The 22,681-nt window shown below is 38.1% G+C and overlaps 1 protein-coding gene across 3 annotated transcripts in view; it reads right to left on the reverse strand.

The window, feature by feature from the left end:
- LOC120533816 (UPF0606 protein KIAA1549-like) overlaps positions 1-20,659 on the reverse strand; it is a 209,018-nt gene extending 188,359 nt beyond the window's left edge. For all 3 annotated transcript variants that reach the window (XM_039760822.1, XM_039760823.1, XM_039760821.1), the window contains exon 1: positions 19,383-20,659. In XM_039760822.1, the coding sequence (XP_039616756.1) occupies positions 19,383-19,509 (127 nt within the window). In that variant the 5' untranslated portion in view covers positions 19,510-20,659. The remainder of the gene's footprint in view (positions 1-19,382) is intronic.
- Between the last annotated feature and the right edge of the window lie 2,022 nt (positions 20,660-22,681).

A 22,681-nucleotide genomic window follows, 5' to 3' on the forward strand; every position in this document is an offset into this window, starting at 1 on the left:
TCAAGTATCAGTGTTCACCTTCTTGCTTGTGTAAAGTAAATAGATGATGCAAATGATGAACCAGAAGGCAAAACAGATGCTAACTGTTTAATATAGTGTAAGTCATGTCATGCGCTAAAAAGTGTTTGCGAATCCTAAGGGAGAAAAAAAAAACTATCATAGCCTTTTAAGGCACACATACAATACTCAGTGAAAAACCACTGATCTCAATGTTAATACTGTACTGTTAATACTGTACAAAAGCCATTTTCTTTGCCACTCTGAAAGTATATAGTATGAAAACACATCAAACAAAAACTGCAGTAATATTGTGTAGCGCAGCTACAGAAAAAGATAAAACTATATTTATGCTACACACTGCATGGCCAAATGTAGTTTAATTAAGTGAGTTGCTTAAATACATTCTAAGCCTTTGTTCAGGAACATGTACATTGCATTGGTAAAAGAGTAGCAAGATGAGAACTAGATTGTAGGACTAACATTAAATGCTACCAGATCAAAATTAATCTCAACTTTTAAAGGAGAAATAAACATACATTGTATGTGTTACGTGTGATTTTCACTGATAACACCTTTCATGTGACTATGCCCTTCGTGACCCCAATTACAGTCAGCTCTGCCTTGCTGAGTGTACTGCTTTGGAAAATGAAAATTGTTGAGCTGCAAGTGTCAGCCAATTCTGGAATATGAAACACATGCACACATTTTACTCAAAGCATGTACTTGTGCATCTACATTGTTCAAGACAAACATAATGATGACATTAAAAAAACAAAGGAAAACACTTGCCAATAAGCAATGCATAGAATCCTTCAGTGCTGCCTGCAGAATTTACTCTGCCAGGATTGCTACACCAGTTTCTGCATCCCATCAAGGAAAATATGACTAGCATTGAAGGTAAGACTCTGCCGAGACAACTCTGCTAATCACACCATTATAACATCATGGCTGGTTAGAGCTTTGCATAAAAGTGAGATCTTTTCAGTTCTTGTTAAGAGTGAATTAAACAGGGCAAATACAGAGTATGCCGAGGCAGCCCAAGGTCATTAAAACAGTACTATATCTATTTATACCAAATCAAAAGGGTTAGACAATGCGCATAGCACAAAACAAAGCCAAAACCAACAACCCTTTAAGAGAAATTCTTCAAGATAACATTCTTGGCTAGGGTTTATAGGAAACCAACCATACAGCTTGCCTTTTTAAAGATGGCCGCCATGCCCTCATGTCAACACATACACACACATACACATCTCCCCCATAGACTATGCCCCAGCTACTCAATAGCTTCATGTGGTGACAGCACAGACACATAGCTAAAGAATCTGTGAAACACTATTAAATACAAACACGTTACTGTTTTTAAATAATTATGACAGCCACTACATCAGAATACTTTACTTCTATCTCCAGAAAAAAAAATCCTCTGCTCCTAGGTAAACGAATGTCAAAGAACCCATGGTGGCCAGAGGAAGTGATTCAACAGCACCTTCAAAGCCTGCTATATGAAAGGTCACTAATTAGGAGACCCTAGCCATGAAACATCCCCTATAATGCAGCATGATGCATCATGCAGCATTTCATTTTTGAGATCAACTGCCTCTGTAATGAGGTTGACACAAATGACAATGGAAAGAGGACAAGTCAAATCCAGATTTGCTGAAGCGAGTTCTGAGCCGTAGGACACATGAATAACCTTGACAGATGTCAATCTTGTTTCAAGTAGCCAAACTGTAAACCATCGTTTTGTAACAGATGGTATACAGTAATTAAGTTAAATTAAATATGTGGATCTTTACAGTGTCCAAATAAAAAGTGAATGTTTTCAACAGATCCAGCTGAAATAAATATAGAATGGCATACTTCCCTTTCCTCAACCTGACTTGACATTATGTAGCCTTGGTTTGCTTAATGTGGAGACCAGACCTGTTACATGTATTTAATGATCAACCTAATGATGCCAGCCTGAGAGGATACTGTGCCTAGCCCTCAGAAGAACTTGCAGACTTATTTGTGACCTGGTTATAACAACACTATGCCTACAGTAATACTGCAACTTTTCATTTTACCTTTCTTCAAACTATTGTACAGTTCATACAGTACAATAAATGCAAAGATTTCAATCATGGTAAGGCTGTTACACACATAGATGGCTTATTTTATTATTGAATTACCAGACTAAAAAAAATAAGCAGAAACTTTGCTTCAGGAGCATTTTAACCCATCAATCTGATACTTAAAAAAACATTGCTGTCATAGGTCAGTTTACGATATCTGCTACCCCGCCTTCTCTCCTTCACCAGCAGGACATTAAAATCTACATGTTATAACATTATCAACTTTGAATCTTGATCAGAGACCCCACTTGATACATAATTGCACAAGACTAACTAAAAACTATTTAAAGATACAAATCACTGCCATTTCAATTTCAAGGGAGCAAAATATCACACGATCAACATTATGCTTTGAGAGTGCGACTGAATAAATAGGTGTGTCCTGTGGTGAACTGGCATCTCATTAACGTTATTTCCTTGTCTTTCCATCAGTGCCAATGGGACAGCTGCTGTAACTATGTACTTGAAAGAGTCCCAAGAAATGAACAAATAGAACTATAAAACAATAGCTACACTACTCCCTGGAACTTCTTGTATCCTGTAAAAGAAGTGGTCAGTGTGACACACAAAGAATATCATGATTATTTCATTATTACATTTACACGTTTAATAGGATATTTAAAAACATAGTTGGAATTGCCCATAACCTGATTTTTACTTTGAGTATTTAAAGATCTCACTTGTCTTTGATTAGGATTTAGCAAGCTTGGGAAATACTTGCACTGCTGGATATTAACTTCAAGTTTAATGAAGAAAGGGAACAGTCCGACATTTTTATAAGAAGCTGGATGTTTAATTATAACCTTCTCTCTGTGTACTCACCAGACATTGATTGTAAGCCAATAACTTGCATATCTAGGATAGTACTTGAGTTACAAGTTTTCACTGTGAAATGTTCTTGACAATTTATTCAATCAGAGTGGAATTGAAAGAATAAGTCAAATAAATGTAAAACCTTACAAGTACTGTATTTGCAATTATTTGGAAGTCAACCTGCCATACTGCGACTCAACAATCAACCCAGTGTCCCAGTTTTATATTTTATATATTTTTATATATTTTTTATATTTTTATTATGAAGACCTGAGCTTATACCCCCTCAATCTGAATTGAATTGAAATGAATTGAATCTGAACAGAATTTCAAGGCGCAGCCAAGGTGTTGATGGGGTCCAGTTTGGTGGGCTCAGGATTGGGTCACTGCTTTTTGCAGATGATGTTGTCCTGTTTGCTTCATTAGGCCGTGATCTTCAGCTCTCTCTGGATCGGTTCGCAGCTGAGTGTGAAGCGGCTGGGATGGGAATCAGCACCTCCAAATCCGAGACCATGGTCCTCAGCCGGAAAAGGGTGGAATGCCCTCTCAGGGTTGGGGGAGAGATCCTGCCCCAAGTGGAGGAGTTCAAGTATCTCAGGGTCTTGTTCACGAGTGGGGGAAGAATAGAGCATGGGATAGACAGGCGGATCGGTGCGGCGTCCACAGTGATGCAGGCTCTGCATCGGTCTGTCGTGGTGAAAAAGGAGCTGAGTTGTAAGGCAAGGCTCCCAATTTACCAGTCGATCTGCGTTCCTACCCTCACCTATGGTCATGAGCTATGGGTAGTGACCGAAGGAGGTGTTCCGGGCACGTCCAACCGCAGGGAGGCCCTGGGGAAGACCCAGGACACGCTGGAGGGACTAAGTCTCCCGGCTGGCCTGGGAACACCTTGGGATTCTCCCGGAAGAGCTAGAAGAAGTGTCCGGGAAGAGGGAAGTCTGGGCCTCTCTGCTCAAGCTGCTGCCCCCGTGACTCGACCTCGGACAAGCGGAAGAGGATGGATGGATGGATGTATACAACGTGTGGCTTATTTTACATATGTGTGAAGATATTTCCTGGAATAAGCATGCATGTGCACAGTATGCCAGATGGTTTAAGTTTAAATCTATAGTAGCAGTGGATATAACAAGAAAATGAAGATGCTACTAATTCTGAGAGCAACAGCACATATCAGTGTGATCTGCCATCATAAATATGGATTGCTTGTATGCTGATATTTTTCAAATAAATCTATCCATTTATACAGCCAGGTGCTGAAAAGTTTCACTAAGGTAAGCAAGGTTTAGCACAAATAAGGTATCAATTAATCACTTATCACTTATATTAAATATTTGCCATGTAAAAAAGACAGTACTATTAAATTTGTCATCCTGTAAATGTACAATAATTGATTCCACAAAAAACAAGTACACCACTTTATAAATGGCACCCCACACTGTACACATTTCCTAAAGTACTTTGAAATATTATTTACTGTTCCCAATTTATAAAACACCACCAATTTATTTATGCTCTGTAGCAACATTTTTTTTACCTAAATTTCAAGGATTTATATCAAAATACATAGTTTCTAACACTTCATCACTGGTAATGCAATTTAAGTTACACTCACAAATTGTCACTAAACCATTTAATCAGTCATTCAATATTCATCTCTCTTAATCCTGTATAGGATGGCAGGTGGTTGAGACTACCCTGGGTGTAAGGCAGAAGAAAGCACTTGAGGGGATGCTGGTCAATCAGATTAATTTAGACCAACAATTTATCCCAAACACTTATGAATTCCACATACAAAAAGTATGGTGCAGTATTAGCAAAATGATTCCAAGCAAGCAGAAAAGATTTGTGTGCTTCCGTTTTTTTAAAACAACTAATGAACTGAACACAGTGAAAAAGCATACAAAGATATAATCTAGCAACAAATGTCAGGTATATTCCTTTGCTTTAATCTTCTCTCTAAGTGCATAGAACAATTAAACTAATTTGGCTAAGTTCAGAAGTAGTGGATAAGAGAACAGACCTCAACAGCAGAGTATTCTGTACACAATATTAGTAAGCTTCCAGAAGGATGTATAATTGTAATATGAAATTAATTATTTTTTACTTGAAATTAATTATTTTTTTTACAAAGGATATTATGTTATCCTTTGATGGTTCATGCTTTGCACTTGATGCTGTCCAGAAAGGGTCTAGCCCATGACACCATGTTGGATTACAGGGGTTTGGTAACGAATGAATACTTCATAATAGAATATATTAAGAATCACATGGTTAAAATACTCTCAGTCTGGAATATCTATAGATCCCACAAAATAAAAACTGAAACTAAAACCTATAGTTGTAAGTCAGCTGGTTTGCTAGTTACCTGGCTTGGATTCCTGTACTGATTCCCATGAGAATGGATGCCAGGAATGGGTTAATGAGATGGAAAACATTTAGTTAATATAGCCCAAGGGAGTGGGGATGTGAACAAAACATCTGTGACACTGTGCATCTTAAGGCAAGAGAATGAAAAGGGCAACTGGCTGACAGGTAACACCAAATAATGAATGAATCAGTCCATCCATTTAGCCTAATTAATGTCATCTGGGAAATAAAGCATAATATTAGCTATTACTATTAATTAATGACTTATAGTTCAGTATTGCTTTCTGTAGATCCTTAAAATAACTAAATTCTGGGCTAATGGAATGAGAAGAAAGTGCAATGAGAACAATGCCAGGGCTAGTCCATGAATTTAGCACATAGGCACTGGCAACCTATTAGTACATTCATCGGATTACGGACCAACAGTTGTAGACACTTAATGTAACTTTCACACTACTAACTTCAATTTTTGTTTTGAGATTATCAGAATTCTGTAATAATCACACAAACACATAGCTATGAGTAAAAACTTTGAGAAGCTATCTTAACTTGGTTTTGGTGCTTATGTGCCTTCTTTTGACTTGAGATAAAATATTGACAGTATTTCCAGCATACTTAAATCTAAGGAAAGATCATTTTTGGCTGTTATATAGAACTAAAGCAGCACCTCTGCACTTACTATAAATATAATCTATCTCACAAGCAACCCAGAATGATTTATGTCTGTTTAGCACGAATGACCATAGTGTTAAACACACAGATGACTATAAAACACATACTGTTGGCTTTTCTTTTCCCAGCAAATGTGAAAGTGCTTTCAAACTAAAAAGAGTTAGGAACTAATGAAATACTTCCTTGATCTGTGCAATTAGTACACTCAAGTGCTATTATATTTAGACAAACAAACTCCCTTCCTGCGGACGACTGATGCCAGACAAAGTGGTATGTATTAATAATTCATTTAGTCACTCATCTATCCTTAGCTTCTTACCGCATACTCTGATAGCACCCAGACCTGAACAGGACATCAGTCCATCAGAGAGCCCACACTCACACTGTGACTGTGCAAATTGTACACATATTGCACTTGGGCTGTGACTCTAAACCTATGAAAAGCAGCACTAATAAATAAGTCACCTATTTACTGTTGAGTGTTGCTAAATGATTCTCTTAGTTGAATATCTCCTTTCACTGGAGACTCTTCACAAAAAGAATCCACTGTACATCATTATATACTGATAACTGCTGAATTTGTCAGTTAACATAAAAGAAGCTTCTATGGTTACATGATTAGATGACTGCTTTACAGAGCTGAAACAGAGAATGACTGAAGAACTTCCATAAATTCAGACATACTGTAATATTTTAGAAGTTGGTAACACTGCAAATATTAATGCAATGCTCTCAATTCCTCATTCAATTACACAGTAGATATGCTGCACAACTGTTAACATGTATTTTGTTTCAGATGTGACTCAAGCTGATTAGGTGACTTGCTCAAGATAGATCACAGTAAGCGCTACAATAGCCACCTTGTGGTTTAGAGTCCAGCTCCTTACCCAGTATGCCACAGTATCTACAGTCTTAAAACACGCAAAATGTAGGTGTTACTTTAACAATGATTTACTCGTTAGGCATTATATTTTGTACCTTTCAAGGCTGCTATTGATTTAAAAAAAAATGGAAAATTAAGGTGCTTTCTTAATACAGTATATAGGATCATAAAATGTTATGCCATTAATTTGTTTCAAGCAGAATTGATGAATGTGATGCTGTATGTTCAAGCTGTTTGAATCATTTGCTTACTACTTTATTATTCATTCAATTATAATATATTTGAGTTCTTTAATCAAATGTATAACTGCTCTTAAAATTTGCAGTCTGATCTATGAAAATGTAAATGATTAAGATCTCCACCCATCATTAGAACCTATTAATACATACCGTATACTGCACAGTATACACCGTGATCACTAGTGGCAGACATGCTGAAAAATTCTTAAGATTAAAAAAGCTACTGTAAGAGGGAGGAGTAACACTGGAATGGAGTGATGGCACATTATGTTAGTATGGTGCTTATTCACTAAACAATAATTAATGCAATTAGTGTTAAGAGATATTGAATGCCTAGTGGGGGCTGGGTGTTCTCGTGGATTCGGAACCCCTGCAGATTTTTTTTCTCCAGCCGTCTGGAGTTTTTTTGTTTTTTCTGTCCTCCCTGGCCATCGGACCTTACTCTTATTCTATGTTATTTAGTCTTCCCTAATTTTAATTTTTATTTATTTATTTTGTATTTTTTCTCTTATCATGTAAAGCACTTTGAGCTACATTATCCATCCATCCATCCATTTTCTAACCCGCTGAATCCAAATACAGGGTCACGGGGGCCTGCCGGTGCCAATCCCAGTCAACACAGGGCACAAGGCAGGAACCAATCCTGGGCAGGGTGCCAACCCACCGCAGGACACACACAAACACACCCACACACCAAGCACACACTAGGGCCAATTTAGAATCACCAATCCACCTAACCTGCATGTCTTTGGATTGTGGGAGGAAACCGGAGCACCCGGAGGAAACCCACGCAGACACAGGGAGAACATGCAAACTCCACGCAGGGAGGACCCGGGAAGCGAACCCAGATCTCCTAACTGCGAGGCAGCAGCGCTACCACTGCGCCACCGTGCCGCCCCATCCATTATCCAACCTGCTATATCCAAACTACAGGGTCACGGGAATCCGCTGGAGCCAATCTCAGCCAACACAATGCACAAGGCAGGAAACAAATCCCGGGTAGGGCGCCAGCCCACCGCAGTGAGCTACATTATTTGTATGAAAATGTGCTATATAAATAAATGTTGTTGTTGTATTGGTAAGTTGGCCTGTGTTGTTCCTTACTCACTGCCATAGAGCAGTGTTTCCCAAACTCGGTCCTGGGCACACACTGTGGCTGCAGGTTTTTATTCCAACCAGCTTCTGTTTTTAATTGGACTCCTGGGATAATTAAGTGATGTGTTATTTCCCAAGTTCTGTTGTTTGGGAACAATACAGAAATTAGAAAACTAAGTTTGGTAAATATATATATATATATATATATATATATATATATATATATATATATATATATATATATATATGTTAAAATGCACCAAACAGTCATATAGGAGTAATGTATATTTTTCTTCTTAACAATATTTTCATCTTGATTTTCATTCTACTTTTCTAGGTGTTCTAATTGTTTAATTAATCCATTATTTACTAATTAGTGGGTCTGATGCTAAAGTAGTTGCAGCCTTTGATTATTCAGTGTTGTTTGCCTGCGTATCTGCTCTGCTCATTTTTAATTGTCATTATTAAGATACAACGAAGGGGAAAAACTGCACAGAGAAAGGGCAAAATATAATGAAATCAACAAAAGAGAGTTAAGCATTTGAATCTATAGCAAAAGCAGAAATAATTCTTTATGTCTTATAAATGTAAAAATCATGCTGCTGATGAAACCAGTTTGATAAAACTTTTGGTCTGATACAGTGCATTATCGTGCAGGAAGTAACCATTAGAAAATAAGTAAATTGTTGCTATGAAAGGATGCAAATGGTCAGCAACAGCAATTAAATAGACTAAGGCATTCAAGCAATGATTGACTGGTATTAAAGTGCCCCAATTGTGCCAATGAAACAATATTATACCACCACCAGACTGGACTGTTGATACATGGCAAGTTGGGTATACGGATTTCTACTGTTGGCACCAAATTCTGACCCTACCATATGCGTGTCACAGCAGAAATCAAGATACATCAGCCTAGGCTATGTTTTCTCAAGTCTTCAGTTGTCCACTTTTGGTGAGACTGTCTCACTGCAGCCTCAGATTTATGTTTTTGGGTGACAGCAGTGGAACCCAATGTATTCTTCTGATGTTGGTAGCCACACGCCAAAGTTCAACGTGTTTTATATTCTGAGATGCATTTCCACTTGCCACAGTTGTAAAGCATAGCCTTTCTGTCACCTTAAGCTTAAGTCTGTTCATTCTCCGCTGATCTCAATCATCAATAAGGTGTTTCCATCACTCACTGGATACTTTTTGTTTTTCGCACCATCCTGAGTAAACACTAGACACTGCTGAGCATGGCAACCCCAACAGATCAGCAGTTACAGAAATCCTCAAAAGAGCCTGTCTGACAGCAACCATCATATGGTCGAAACCACTGAGTTCATCTTTTTTTTCCCCATTTGGGTTTCTGATGTGAACATTAACTGAATCACCAAACCTGTATCTGCATGATTTGATGCATTGTACTGCTGCCACATGATTGCCTGGATAGATAACTGCATGAATAACTGGATAACTGCATGGATAAGCAGGTAGAGTATATTTCTCAATTAGTGTATATATACTGTATATATGTATACTGTATGTGTGTGAGTGTATGTGTGTATATTTCTTTAAATATTTTGCATGTTGTTTTTGAATTCAGAATTGCATCTGTTTTATTAACTATATTGGTTATATGTCATTAGTAAATTGCAATTATTCATAGTATACAAACAAAATAATACTTCTTGTTCACAGATCTTCAGTGTCACAATCCTATCAAATAGGTATACCTTAATGATGTGGAAGAAAGCCAGAGTAGTTTGAGGTAACATGAACAATATTCAAAAACTATACATATATAGGGCCTGAACTTAGTTTTCAACTCAGGACAATAAAGTTGTGAGGTTACACAACTAACCATTGTAGCATTAATTCCAACATTGTGATAATTCTTTATTAATACAGTATTTCTAATAATTAAATATTTCCAGCTCAGTAAGATTTACTATTCTTAACGTCAATGAAAGAATTTAATTTAATAAGCAGATTACATTCTCAGTCCCACTTAATGTAATTCAGGGTTGAAGAGGTCCAGATAATAACATAGCATCACAGGGTGCAAAGCTGGGACCAGCCCTGGAAAGGGCACGGGTTCATTACAGATACCACTCGTGCATATACCACACTCACAATTACATAGTCATTTTAGCATCATCAATATTCTATCCAGTGCATCTCTGAGAATGTAGGAGGAAAATAACATGACCTGGAGGAAAGCCCATATAGGCATGGTGGAAAAATGCAAGCTCTACAAAGACAACGTCCGGAAGCAGGGTTCAAAGCAACAGCCACACTAATTCTTAACCCACCATTTATTCATCAAAGCAGAATACATATTCTGATTCTTTTCTTGTAAAGTACCAACATAATCAGCAAAATTAACATTTGTAGAATTCCTTGAAACTCCAATTTGGATAAATGGGTAAAATTGATGTTCAAATTGTTTAAACAAGCAAAGGGAGACAAACAAACATGCAAGTACTTTTCCTTTGCATACTAGAAATCACACAATTTCTGTCAAACTTCATGCCACAGCTAAAGTTGAATTTGAATGGATTGTCTTAAAACACTTCCAAGCAGGCATCAGTCACTAAGGACAAGAAATCTGGCTGGCAGAAAAAAGCACATCAATGCATTTTAAAAACTGGTGCACTTAAGGAACCAATTTTTTTAAACCACCCCCACCCCAGGAACAGTGGAATATTTTACAACTTTGCAGCTCTGTGAACATTCAGGCCTCCAGCCAAGCTTTATTCCATCTTGTTAAAAGAGGACACGAAGCAGGGAGGGTGCCAGCTTTCTAATTGAAACCACCATGGGAGCAGATTACCGCACATGTAACAACGGATTTCTGCTAATGCGGGATAAAACAAGTTGAACCCTTTACAATAAATAAATGAACTGTGCCTCCAAATTCACACTCCATGAGCATGGCTTCTACCTCATCCATAATGTTAAGTAAACATGTTTAAACTGTTATACTAAATTTTTCACTCCTGTGTAAAAAACAAGTCATGGATAACTACGTAGCATTTCATTTACTTAATAGGCAATAAACATTTTGTTTAAATTCATCGTATGAAAACCAGAACATTACCTCTCATATATATATATATATATATATATATATATATATATATATATATATATACATCCATTATCCAACCCGCTATATCCTAACACAGGGTCACGGGGTCTGCTGGAGCCAATCCCAGGTAACACAGGGCGCAAGGCAGGAACAAACCCCGGGCAGGGCGCCAACCCACCGCAGGGTACACACACACACAGACCCACACACCAAGCACACACTAGGGACACTTTAGGATCGCCAATGCACCTAACCTGCATGTCTTTGGACTATGGGAGGAAACAGGAGTACATGGAGGAAACCCACGCAGACATGGGGAGAACATGCAAACTCCACACAGGGAGGACTCGGGAAGCGAACCCAGGTCTCCACTGAACCACCGTGCCACCCTATATTTATATGTATGGGTCCATTATTATGTGTACGCACATTTTTGACTATGTGGATACAGTCCAGGGTCGTTTACTGCCTTGTGAACATTGTTGCCAAATTGGGTTTCCTAATTACAGTATGCAAATTCAGAAAAAAAATGATATTAATTCACCGGTAAGCTATTTACAGCCATTAGACCCTCTACAGTATACCAGTTCTTTCCAAAATTTTTCAATGGAATCCCCGCAGAGCCTTCCTAATTATAGCATAATAGGCCTGTGCTTCTACATATCTAGCTAGACTTTTAAAGGGAAGCAGAAAAAAGAAGCCATTTTTACATTTGTAAACATTTTTTAATTAAAGATTTTTACAGTTAGTGACTCGCATAGCATATACTGTAAATGGGAAATTTAAAAATAAATATTTGCTGTTACGTCAAATGTGAGGCAAGGTAACTCATATTCATTCATAAAGTGTTTAGAAACCTCTGCATTTTAATGTTACAGCATTATATTATGATTTTCTAATTTTTTTGCTTTGTAATTATAACCAATTTAAATTAATGCTACCTCCAAAAATGATATTTTTGTGATATGTTACTCATCCCATATACTTTGTAGTAGTGGGGGCCAATTTTAACTTCATGATTTTATGGAGAACAGACCTAACCATCTTTCTGAGAGAATGTGCATCTCTGCACGCAGAGGAAACATATTCACAAGAGCTTTTCAGTTAAAGACAAGGGTGGAAGAGGTGGGTGTTCGGTTTAAAAGCTTGATCAAATGTGATTGCATTTCTTCTGCATGCACTGTTACGATTTTCCAGAAGTGTTAACTTAACAATATTTTAGCAAAAACTGAATTCATTTTGTCTATTGTGACTGACTGGATAACTTGATGTTTGGATTATCCAACACAAGTAATTTAAAATTTATCCTGGATGTTTTTATATTGTTTGCTGTAGTCCAGCTTTGGTCTCCATAGGCATTCATTCTATCAGAATGCTTCTTTTTGTATATTCACTCTCCATTAAAATTTGAGATTAGAAATTCTTCTTGGTTATTGCTACATATTATATGGGCTAAGTATCATATTAAAAAAATGTTTTTGATTTGGCGTATTCATTTAAAATTGCAATTTTAAGGAGACTTTCCGATGTCAGCAATGCTTATTTTAGCTAACTTGGCTGATACACAGGTAACAAGCAGTCTGCATCTTAGGTGAGGGCTGGCTTGTCACAAATGTCGCTGGCTAAGACAAATGTATAATGAAAAAAAAAGGTCGCCGGAATCAAGATTTGATTTTTTATACTTTAATACTAGTTCATATGTTTATATTACTTCTGATTTTACTTTCACTTTCAATTTAGCTTTAGTTAGCCTTCCTACTCTATTTTTATTTTTTAGTATAGCTTTCATGTCATAAAGACATTTTATTTTTTTATATATAAGTTTCAGTATTAGTTTTAGTAATTATGGTATGATTACAACAATGTTATGTAGGTTATTTTTGTGCCTCAACAAAAGAAGTGTAGACTTACTAGGTTTGGATATAATATTTGTTTAATAATAGTAGATGCCTAAAGGTATGTCCTGTTAAAAACAAACAAAAATAAAAACAGAAACCAAATATGAACCATTGTATAAGACACTTGTTATACTTTGTGATCATTTGTGCAGAACAAGGGTTACTTTTTCATGACAATTAGCAATCCAAATGTAAATGGTATACTGTAAATCAAATAACAAATACTTCTTTCCCCATTGCACAATTTACTTTACTGAATTCCCATCATAACATTGATAAAAAAAAGTGCCTAATTGTTAGTGTGATTCAGTTATACATCTTTCTGTTAATTTTCAAGATATCTCTGTGCTCCAGTGTAGTAGTTTGTGGCAGATGGCCAGGACCCATGCCCAGCCAAGACGCCCCTTTGGCACTGGATCCGGGGGAGCAGCCATGGGAGGTACTTTATGTCCCCCGGAAGACTTGGTGGCAGCCCCCTGGGTTGCATCCGGGCCATGATTATGTTACACCGGAGATCATCCCCGTTGGGCCACCGCCAGGATGAGCTGCATGGCTTAATGAGCCTGTGTGGGCTGGAAAGCAGCCACACCCAGAAGTACAGCCTGAATTTGGTTGGGCTATATAAGGAGCCAGCAGCCACCACTCCAGGAGCCAGAGTTGGGAGGAGGAGGACAACACTTGCCAGGAGGAGTGATGGTGAAGAGAGTGTTTCTTGTTTTGGTGCTTTGCTTTATTTTGTTTGGTGTGCTTTTGGGACTGTGTACTGCCTGTGGGACACGGGGAAGACGTGCCCCACAACTGAAGAAAAATAAACCTATATAGGTGCCTATATAGCGCCTTTCACAAGTTATTCTGGTTCACAATTCAGATGACAACTGTCCACAAATAGAGAATATTTGTCCAACAAATGCTTATGAAGCAGGGGCTCACACAAGATCCAACGCCACAAGGGCAAGTTCATGTTACACAGCCACTATGGCTTGCCATAACTAAACAAGTGTGACAGTGAAAACAGCCTGCCTGCCTTCCTCCAGATATTTCTCTATTTGAAGTGGAGCGCTTTCAGATGGTCAAGGCTAGTTTTCTGGGTTTAACTTAATAATTTATTAGCTAAAACTGCTCAATATGTGTAGGCTCATCTTATTGGGACACTATGGTATGATAGTGTTTGACTGCCTCAGTCACTACAAATAACTCTCCTTTATTTATTGTTCTTTAAAGATAAGGACTGGCCAGCACACAAAGGCAAGATAAGAGTTAATGGACCAGTAAAGTCCTATTTAGTTTTTTCAAAAACTATCAAATGGGCAAAAAAACATTCTCATTTTCAGTTTTTTTTTATAAAATATTTTTTCAGTTATGTGCACATTTCTCCCCTTAATGTTTAATCTCAGAATTTAAACCATTTGCAAAAGTGATAAATGTACAAATTTTACTCTGTTTGCTCTACTGTCTGTCGCTATTATCATAACCTTGTCATCTACCATATTCCATTCATCCAGTGTGTGGTTACCAGTGTTTGCCAAAGCGAGAGTGATGATGATGTGAATTGGCCATCAGACACTGACACAGACAAGAAAACTAACACCTGTCCGGTAGATTCTGACCTACCAAGTTTTAGTGACGTTCATGTTTTGTGTCAGCTTCATAGTACTTTTAGCAATCCTGTACATCCTCGTTGTTTTTTATGGGTAACCCCATTCTAAAGATGTCTGATGATCATGATTATCAGGACTAATGTATTTACGATTTGTCAATGATAGTCTGGTTGGATTAAACAGTTGTTGAAATGAGCTGCTATGCCAAGCAGTGTCAGAAAAATCACAGTAAACCACTTGCTTGTCACTGCAGATGACATGGATGTTTTTATCTCCTGATACTGCAGGGCATAGTAGAAATGGAACTGGTCCAAAAAAACGGTTGTTGCAGACACCAACCCTTAGCACCGTTCACAGTGTAGCAACTGTCAACGTTTGTGTCAGGGGAAATGTGGAAGTCAATATGCCTTGCGTTATGGTAAGGTACAATAACATAAGGAGTATCGTTGATATTTGGCATACCTTTTCCACTGTGATTATATTGATGGTTTGGTATTTATATGTTTCTTTTAGACAAAACAACATTTTTTTGTTGTTTTGGCTCATTTCAAAGGTAAATATATCAATATGGAGATTAAGGAAATGGACAAAAGTCATAAGCATGTCATGTTTTGCAGACACACAACAAGCAAAAAAGTTAAAATAACAAGAAGAATTACAAAAAGCACATACAGTGTCAATGTCTATGTAACACCCATAATATTTAGGCTGTGTTCGACTATATAACCATGACTAAACTGACATCTCTGCTTCAGATTTGTTTGCTCCAAATTGAAAGTAAAAAATGAAATTAAAAATTTAAAACAAATTAGAGCAATATCTTTGTAACACCCTCCAAAGTGTATTGTGATGCCTGATGGGGTTGCAACACCCAGTTTGTAAAGTTCTGTTTTATACAAGTTTGCGTTTAAAAGTTTTTAAAAAGGTTTCTGCAGCTGTCTTTTCATACAAATGCTCTATAGCTAGATTATCTTTTCTTCAAAGTTTATGTCTCATTCAAATGAAACATCATTAGACCAGATAAGAGTTTCGAAAAGCGAAAAATCTATCTCTAACTACATTTTATTGCAGTTACAAAGTGGGGTGGAAGCAGGTTATGTATACCACAAAATCACAGCTAAAAAGTCAAAACGTACATGTGAATCTCAGCACTGTCTGTGTAAGGTTGGTATCTTCTCCCCATGTATGTGTTGCATTTCCTGTGAGTGGTCATGTTTTCCTGCCACAACACATTGATGTGCAAATTTGGTTACAGTATTTGGTATTTCTACATTGGCACACCCAAGGCGGGTTCTTGACTTTCTCTCAGTGGTGCCAGGAGAGGTATTGGTTCCCTGCAACCCTTAAGGAGAGAATTGGTTTGTCAGATGGATTAAAATTATAACTTTAAACAATCAAAATCATGGCAATGAAATTAAACTCATCCATAGAAGTAGTATAGAAATACTAGTTGTTTTTTTTTTAAAACTAGAAATATAGCAATGCACAATAGACTGAGATGTATTTCACAGCAATATAAAGTGATGTTTAAAAAGAAACCATAAATGGTCCACTGTTTTATCATATAAAATGTATGCAAAGTTGGACACCACCAATTGGTAATCCTTACAGTTTAAAAGACTTGAGAATCAAATCTGAATATTCAAAACTTGCTTAAAATTGTTACATGTTAAATACTGCTGAGTGGGCTAAGTATGTTTTGCACAGTAACTCTTCAACTGAAGAGGTTAAAAACTGCAGAGGACATAACCATGACAGCTTACAGAAACTGTATTTGTTTTTAAAATCAGACAAGGAAAAGTCTTACTTTCATTCAGCACTGACTCTCCACTCTTAGCCTCTTTGAAGAAATAAGGGACAAGGGATAATTTATCTTAACGGTTAGCTTGTTCAACTCTCTGTATTGAATACAGAGACATAACCCCCTATAGCCCACCAATTTGGCTGTTTGCTTTACCTTCATTCAGCACTGGCTCTCCACACTTAGCCTCACTAGTCACACAGATTGATAAAGCTGGGTAACTCATACCTCTCATAACACCTCATTCCAAACTCCTGCAGTGGGAATCTCCACTTCCACTGCCATCCACTATTTTATTACACGTTTATAAAATGCAACTTGTCTGTTGCTTATGCTGGACTTTTAAGTGCCATATGATAAACTGGTTCATGTATTGTGCTCATGGTAGCCAAGGTAGGCTCCAGCTGTCCAGAGCACCATGCTGGATAACCAGTTTCAAAAGCTAGATGGAAGCAGAGTTTCAGATGCAACTATGAAGAGTGCAATAAAAAATATTTTTGTTGTTGTTTCCATTGTGAATGAGTAATCAGATTAATAATCAAATGATGTTATGCTGGAAATAGTCTGACCCATGAGAACCAGAGGTAAAATCTTCCATCTGATTGTTCTCTAGCAGAATGCTGTCACTTCCTGTCTTGCCAATAAAGAATGCTAACTAATTATCCTTTTCTTCTAGCTGAACGTATTATTTTCCTTGTGTACTATGACATGGGGGTAGGGCTGGTCCCTCCTAGATCCAGATCCTAGATCTGAAGCCTATATTTGGCCTTTCTCTTGGTACAGCATGCATGTTCTCCTCATATCTGTGTGGGTTTTCCTCTAGTTGCCTCAGTTTGCTTCCTTTATCCCAAATATGAGTGTGCTAAAAATTAGCCCTGTGTGAATATGGTTGTGTATGGGTGTGTGTGCTATGTATTTCTCTTAAATGTCAAATATGTGTGTTAGGTTAGGTGGCAATCTTAAATGAACTACACTCCCTTTCCCACCCAAGATAGGCTGCCGCCCTGTCCATAGCTGGTTCATGCCTTGCACCTCACGTCGTTAGCAGAGGCTCCTGCCCTCCAAGCACTGAATTGGATTGCCTGGGTTTGAAAGTGTTATGTGTCAACATTTACATTTATTTGCTTAGACGATACTTGTTCCAAAGGCTTAAAATAGAGGTCAACATAATTATGTCAACATTAGTCTTGGGGACTGTTTAGGAATAAGGGTTATAGCACAAGGTTACAAAATTGATCATGACAAGTGAAGAACTAAGAACCAAATACAAGCGAGTTACCACTCTTAAATTACAAAACCTAACTGTTAATATCAGTTAGAAATTCACCAGTTATTAATTATAATTAAAACGAAATACTGTCTAAACATAAACAAAAGCTCAGCCTAAAAATGAAACCTTTGCCCAAAGCTGACTAAACAAAAGCAATATCTGTCACAAATCAATAACTGAAATCAACTCTAAATTAATTCAATTTCACTGATAAATTAGAACACAGGGCGGCACGGTGGCACAGTGGGTAGCACTGCTGCCTCACAGTAAGGTGACCTGGGTTTGCTTTCCGTGTCCTCCCTGTGTGGAGTTTGCATGTTCTCCCCATGTCTGCGTGGGTTTCCTCCCACAGTCCAAAGACATGCAGGTTGGGTGCATTGGCGATCCTAAACTGTCCCTGGTGTGTGCTTGGTGTGTGGGTGTGTATGCCCTGCGGTGGGCGGGTGCCCTGCCTGGGATTTGTTCCCTGTCTTGTTCCCTGTGCTGGCTGGGATTGGCACCAGCAGACCCCCGTGACCCTGTGTTAGGATATAACGGGTTGGAAGATGACTGACTGACTGAAGTTAGAACACAAAAAGAATTAAAATAAATGTTCATAATAAATAAACAATGCATTACAGTCAAACGTCTGGAAACTGGAGTACCTGCAGATATAGGAGAATGAAGACAACAGCACTAACGATAGATAGATTTGGATTTATTGATTTATGAATGTTATATTGTTTTACATATATGGTGCATGGAGGAAGAACACATTAAAATACACAGACAACATCTAGATGCAGGACCCAGGACATTGGATCCCCGATGTAGCAGCTCCACCCACTGTGCCCACCTAAATACAAACATCTACTGTATAACAGATAAGGAAAACAGACGTTTGAGGTAAGGTTGTTATATGCACTAGGAATGGCGCTAGTGAGTGGCGACGTGTTGCATGTTGATTATCGAAAGCAAGTAAGAAGCTAACTGTATGCTGTAAGAAGTGAGAAAAATACAATAAATCTATACACTTTTTTTCTTCTGCTACAACACTAGCAAGTTTCTTAAGACATTATGCTTTATTATCACACTCCAACTGTCCTAGATAAGCCGACTGTTACCACAATCATTGTCACAAGAATCCTGCCTAGGAACATAACCCACTATAAAATCTAAAGAACAGAAACGCTTGTTCTTTTACAATACAACTTAAATTTCCGGTCTACTTTTGGGCTTCTCTTCGCCTTGCCCGGTGCTGCGCTCTTTCTCAGTACCTGTCGAGCAGGTGTCTGCGTTCCAGCACGCGTGCGCGTAAAATATAACAGCCGAAAATCCAACAGCACGACAACCCTAAACCAACATACATGCTTCTTTACCCAAACCAGACAACCGGACGCTAAGTTCCTACACCTTTATCTCCTCCTTAGGATTCAGGTGTACTCCTTGCTTTTCCGATACACGATATTGCATCTCAGTATCGAATAACGGTTTGGCTGAATCCATGGAATGAAAACCCTACAACGACACAAACTGATCGCCATGAATTGATGGTTCAGTCTTGTCTTTCTTACCTGATAAAGATGCAAAGGGGGCCAACATCAGGGAGCATAACACGAAGGCGCTGAAGGTTGGGGACAGCTGGAAAGCTGCGCAGCATAAGACCCCCACTTTTGCGATCAAAGCACTCATTCCTCCCATTGCTTAGAGCTCATGGCATCGTTCGTTTGTGGGCTTACTGGCTTGTTGTGTTCATCCACTCCTGCAAAGAATTCCTCCAAGACGACGCTCTGGATGATGCGAAACTGAAAAAAACATGTATTTTTGTGCTGCCGCGATCGAAGTTTAAAGTAAAATAAAATGTATATTGTGATTCTGCACTCCTGTACTAATTAAAGGCAACACATACAAAGAAAAAAGACGGTCCCCTAAAAATGTCCTTGTCTTTCGCTTGCTGTAACACGCACCTAATTTTGCTCGAAACAACAATCGTAATGTAAAACAGTCCAAATCATCGACATCTCTCTGTTTCTCTTTGTTCTCTATGGGTGACACGTATCCTACATCGCTGTCGTCTGGTAGCAGTTCATTGAATTCCGGGGTCTTTGATTTATTCCCATTAATGAGAGGGTGTGCTCGACATCACAGTGTCTCTCTGTCTCCCGTAGCTTAGTTCCCGTCCGTATTCACCATGGTGCGTTTGTTGTATGACAGGGGTGGAAAGTCATGTATTTTTCTGATTAAAAATTATCCTTAAAAATGCTCCACTTGGCCCGTGGAGAAGAAATATTCCACTTTGTTTCTCAAATAGACGAAAAGTGTGCCTAGCTTGACAAGAAGGGATCTCCACCTCAAGAATGGGACACACGACACAGCAGTTTCCACAAGCAACGGTCGCCAAGACGAATGTTTTCAGTCGTAAGGATGTACAAACTTTTCCCGATAATCTGAATGACAGCAACGCGTTCAAGTGGTCTCCTTCTTTATTATTTCAACGGCAAGATCCGTGAAGTACACCCCAGTAGACAGTGTTCAAAATAACGCGTGGCCCAAGCGAAGTAACAGGCTGCGAAAGTGACAGACTCAGATGCAAGGCGACGCATTCCTGGACTCAACGCGTCTCCTCCTCCGCCGACGCTAATCTTGCGCTTTCTTCCCCTGTGTGGGTGTTTCTCCGTTTCTCTCCGTTTCTCGCCTTATTCCAAGTTCCCCACTAATGCGGCCTGACCCAGCTTCTTGTATCACTACTACAAGCAAATCGATTCTTCAGGTAATGAATGATGCGCTTTCCTCTCCATTCCTAACTGCATCCCTCTTCCATTCTCTAGCCTCTAGCCAATTCAGTTTTTGCAAGCGACAAAACCTTGAGGATTGTTTTCAGAAGCGACCGCCTCTGCTAGTCTCTAAATGGATGTTTATGACATCAATGCTCCTGTTTTGAGTGCCGATTGGTCAAGTCCTTTGTCCATCAACGTGCTGCACAATGATCAGGGTAGGCTGCATTCTGCGCCTGGAATAGCGGCTCCTGAGTCCCGGCGTCTGTGGTTACTTGCTCTTAAGCTTTATGACGGCAGTTGCATCGGAAAGAGATACGGTTGCTTGAAGAGAGCTTCTCGATAACGAAACGTTTTCAAGATTTGTCATGTTTGTACTACAGGAATATGGGATTTAGTTGAATTCTATGTATTTTCGTGAATCGCGTCACATAATTCGGTGTGGTTATTTGACCAAATTTCACATCTAACTAATCTTTAACACTGTCATTGGTCTCCAAGCACAGACAATGCAAACAAGAAGCAGCCATTTATCTCTTATGTGCAGCACTTGACTGGTGGTGTCCAGGCTGTAATCTTCTCATTTTTATGGATTCAACACAAGTGCACTAAACCCGCACTAGCAACCGAGAAATCGTCTGAAGAAGATAGGTGGCCGTAAAATATCCAACGGTTTAAAAGTCATAGTGCTTCAATCAAAAATATTTAAATAATAAAGCTGCTTTTATAAAGTATACCATTGCAAAGCGCTCTTAAAATGTGAACATCTCAAAATAAATTACAGAGTAAGACCACTGAATGTGGATACATTTTGATAAAACAGACCCGATGAGAACACCAGTAAATGGTGAGAGTGGATTGAAAGAATGTACTGACAAAGCAATAGTGTAGAACGGGCATTCACTGAGTTGGTATAAAAAATAGAATTAGAATATAAAGTATACCCAGTTATAATACAGTCTAAACTGAAAACAATTAAATTTAAGCACATGAACAGTTTTAAAAGCTATAACATAATATAGCTATTAAATGTGAATGTCCTAATTGCAAGATTTGTTGACTTACAAAGAAATTTGTATTTAAGATTATTTAGCCTATTTAAAGACATGTTGTCAAATCAATTTTGTTTATCCCATTGGAAGATTGTTTTTTTGTATAAAGGTTTTGCATTTTTTGAAGTGTGGTTTAATTATGAACAGTGAGAGAAGCTTAAAAAACACAGCTAGAAACAAAGAGAAATCAAAAGAGATTGGGTCTTAATGCTAAATATTCATCAACAACGGCATAGCAATTATACAGTATATTGAATAATGAGAAAGCAAGCATCCAAATATCAGATGAGTTTGATAAGTTAGTATTAGGAAAATAACAATGACATGCAATCTGGAAGTGAAAATGAACAGCTTTGTACGTCAACAGAATAATTTGTAATATAAAGCAGTACTGTACATGAAGGCAATTTAATCAAGCAATTTGGAAGGTAGTGTATTTAATATACTTATCCCATGTCAGGACTCTTGGCAGTAGTATTTTAGGTTGATTTTCCAGGAAAACCACTACAAAGTGAATCACAGTAATCCATTTATTACATTATAAAAGAGTTTAAGAGTATTTCTGGAGTAAAGAAGGAAATGAAAATATTACAATAACAGCAAACCTAATTAGCAGAAAGACAACCTGACTGCTGCAGAGATGTGATTTTCAGACTTTACTATGTCTCTAAACCTGGTGACAGAGGAATATGGGGATGCTTGCAGGAACTAAGATCTACTCAGAAATATGTATGTTTCTAAACTGAACTGAAGATTCCTCTAAGATTCATGTTCAGCTGTAGAAAGTCAGCAGACAACATGTCTTGATGGTACCGAGACAAACAATGAGCTTGTTTGCAAATGCACATCCAGGAGCATCTTTCATGCAAGAAGAACCTGAGCTGGTAGTGTACAATCAATAATCCCAGCAGCAGCTTGAATAAATGAATGAATAAATATTCTGTAATTTTCAGAGGCTCACAGTGCTTGGTGAAAAAAAAAATAAGTTCAGCAATGTTTCTGGATCTTACATGTGCCATTTCTTAACTTTATTTTTTTATTCCTTGT

Source organism: Polypterus senegalus, chromosome 8 (genome assembly GCF_016835505.1).
Source record: "Polypterus senegalus isolate Bchr_013 chromosome 8, ASM1683550v1, whole genome shotgun sequence".
In the NCBI taxonomy this organism is placed as follows: Eukaryota; Metazoa; Chordata; class Cladistia; order Polypteriformes; family Polypteridae; genus Polypterus; species Polypterus senegalus.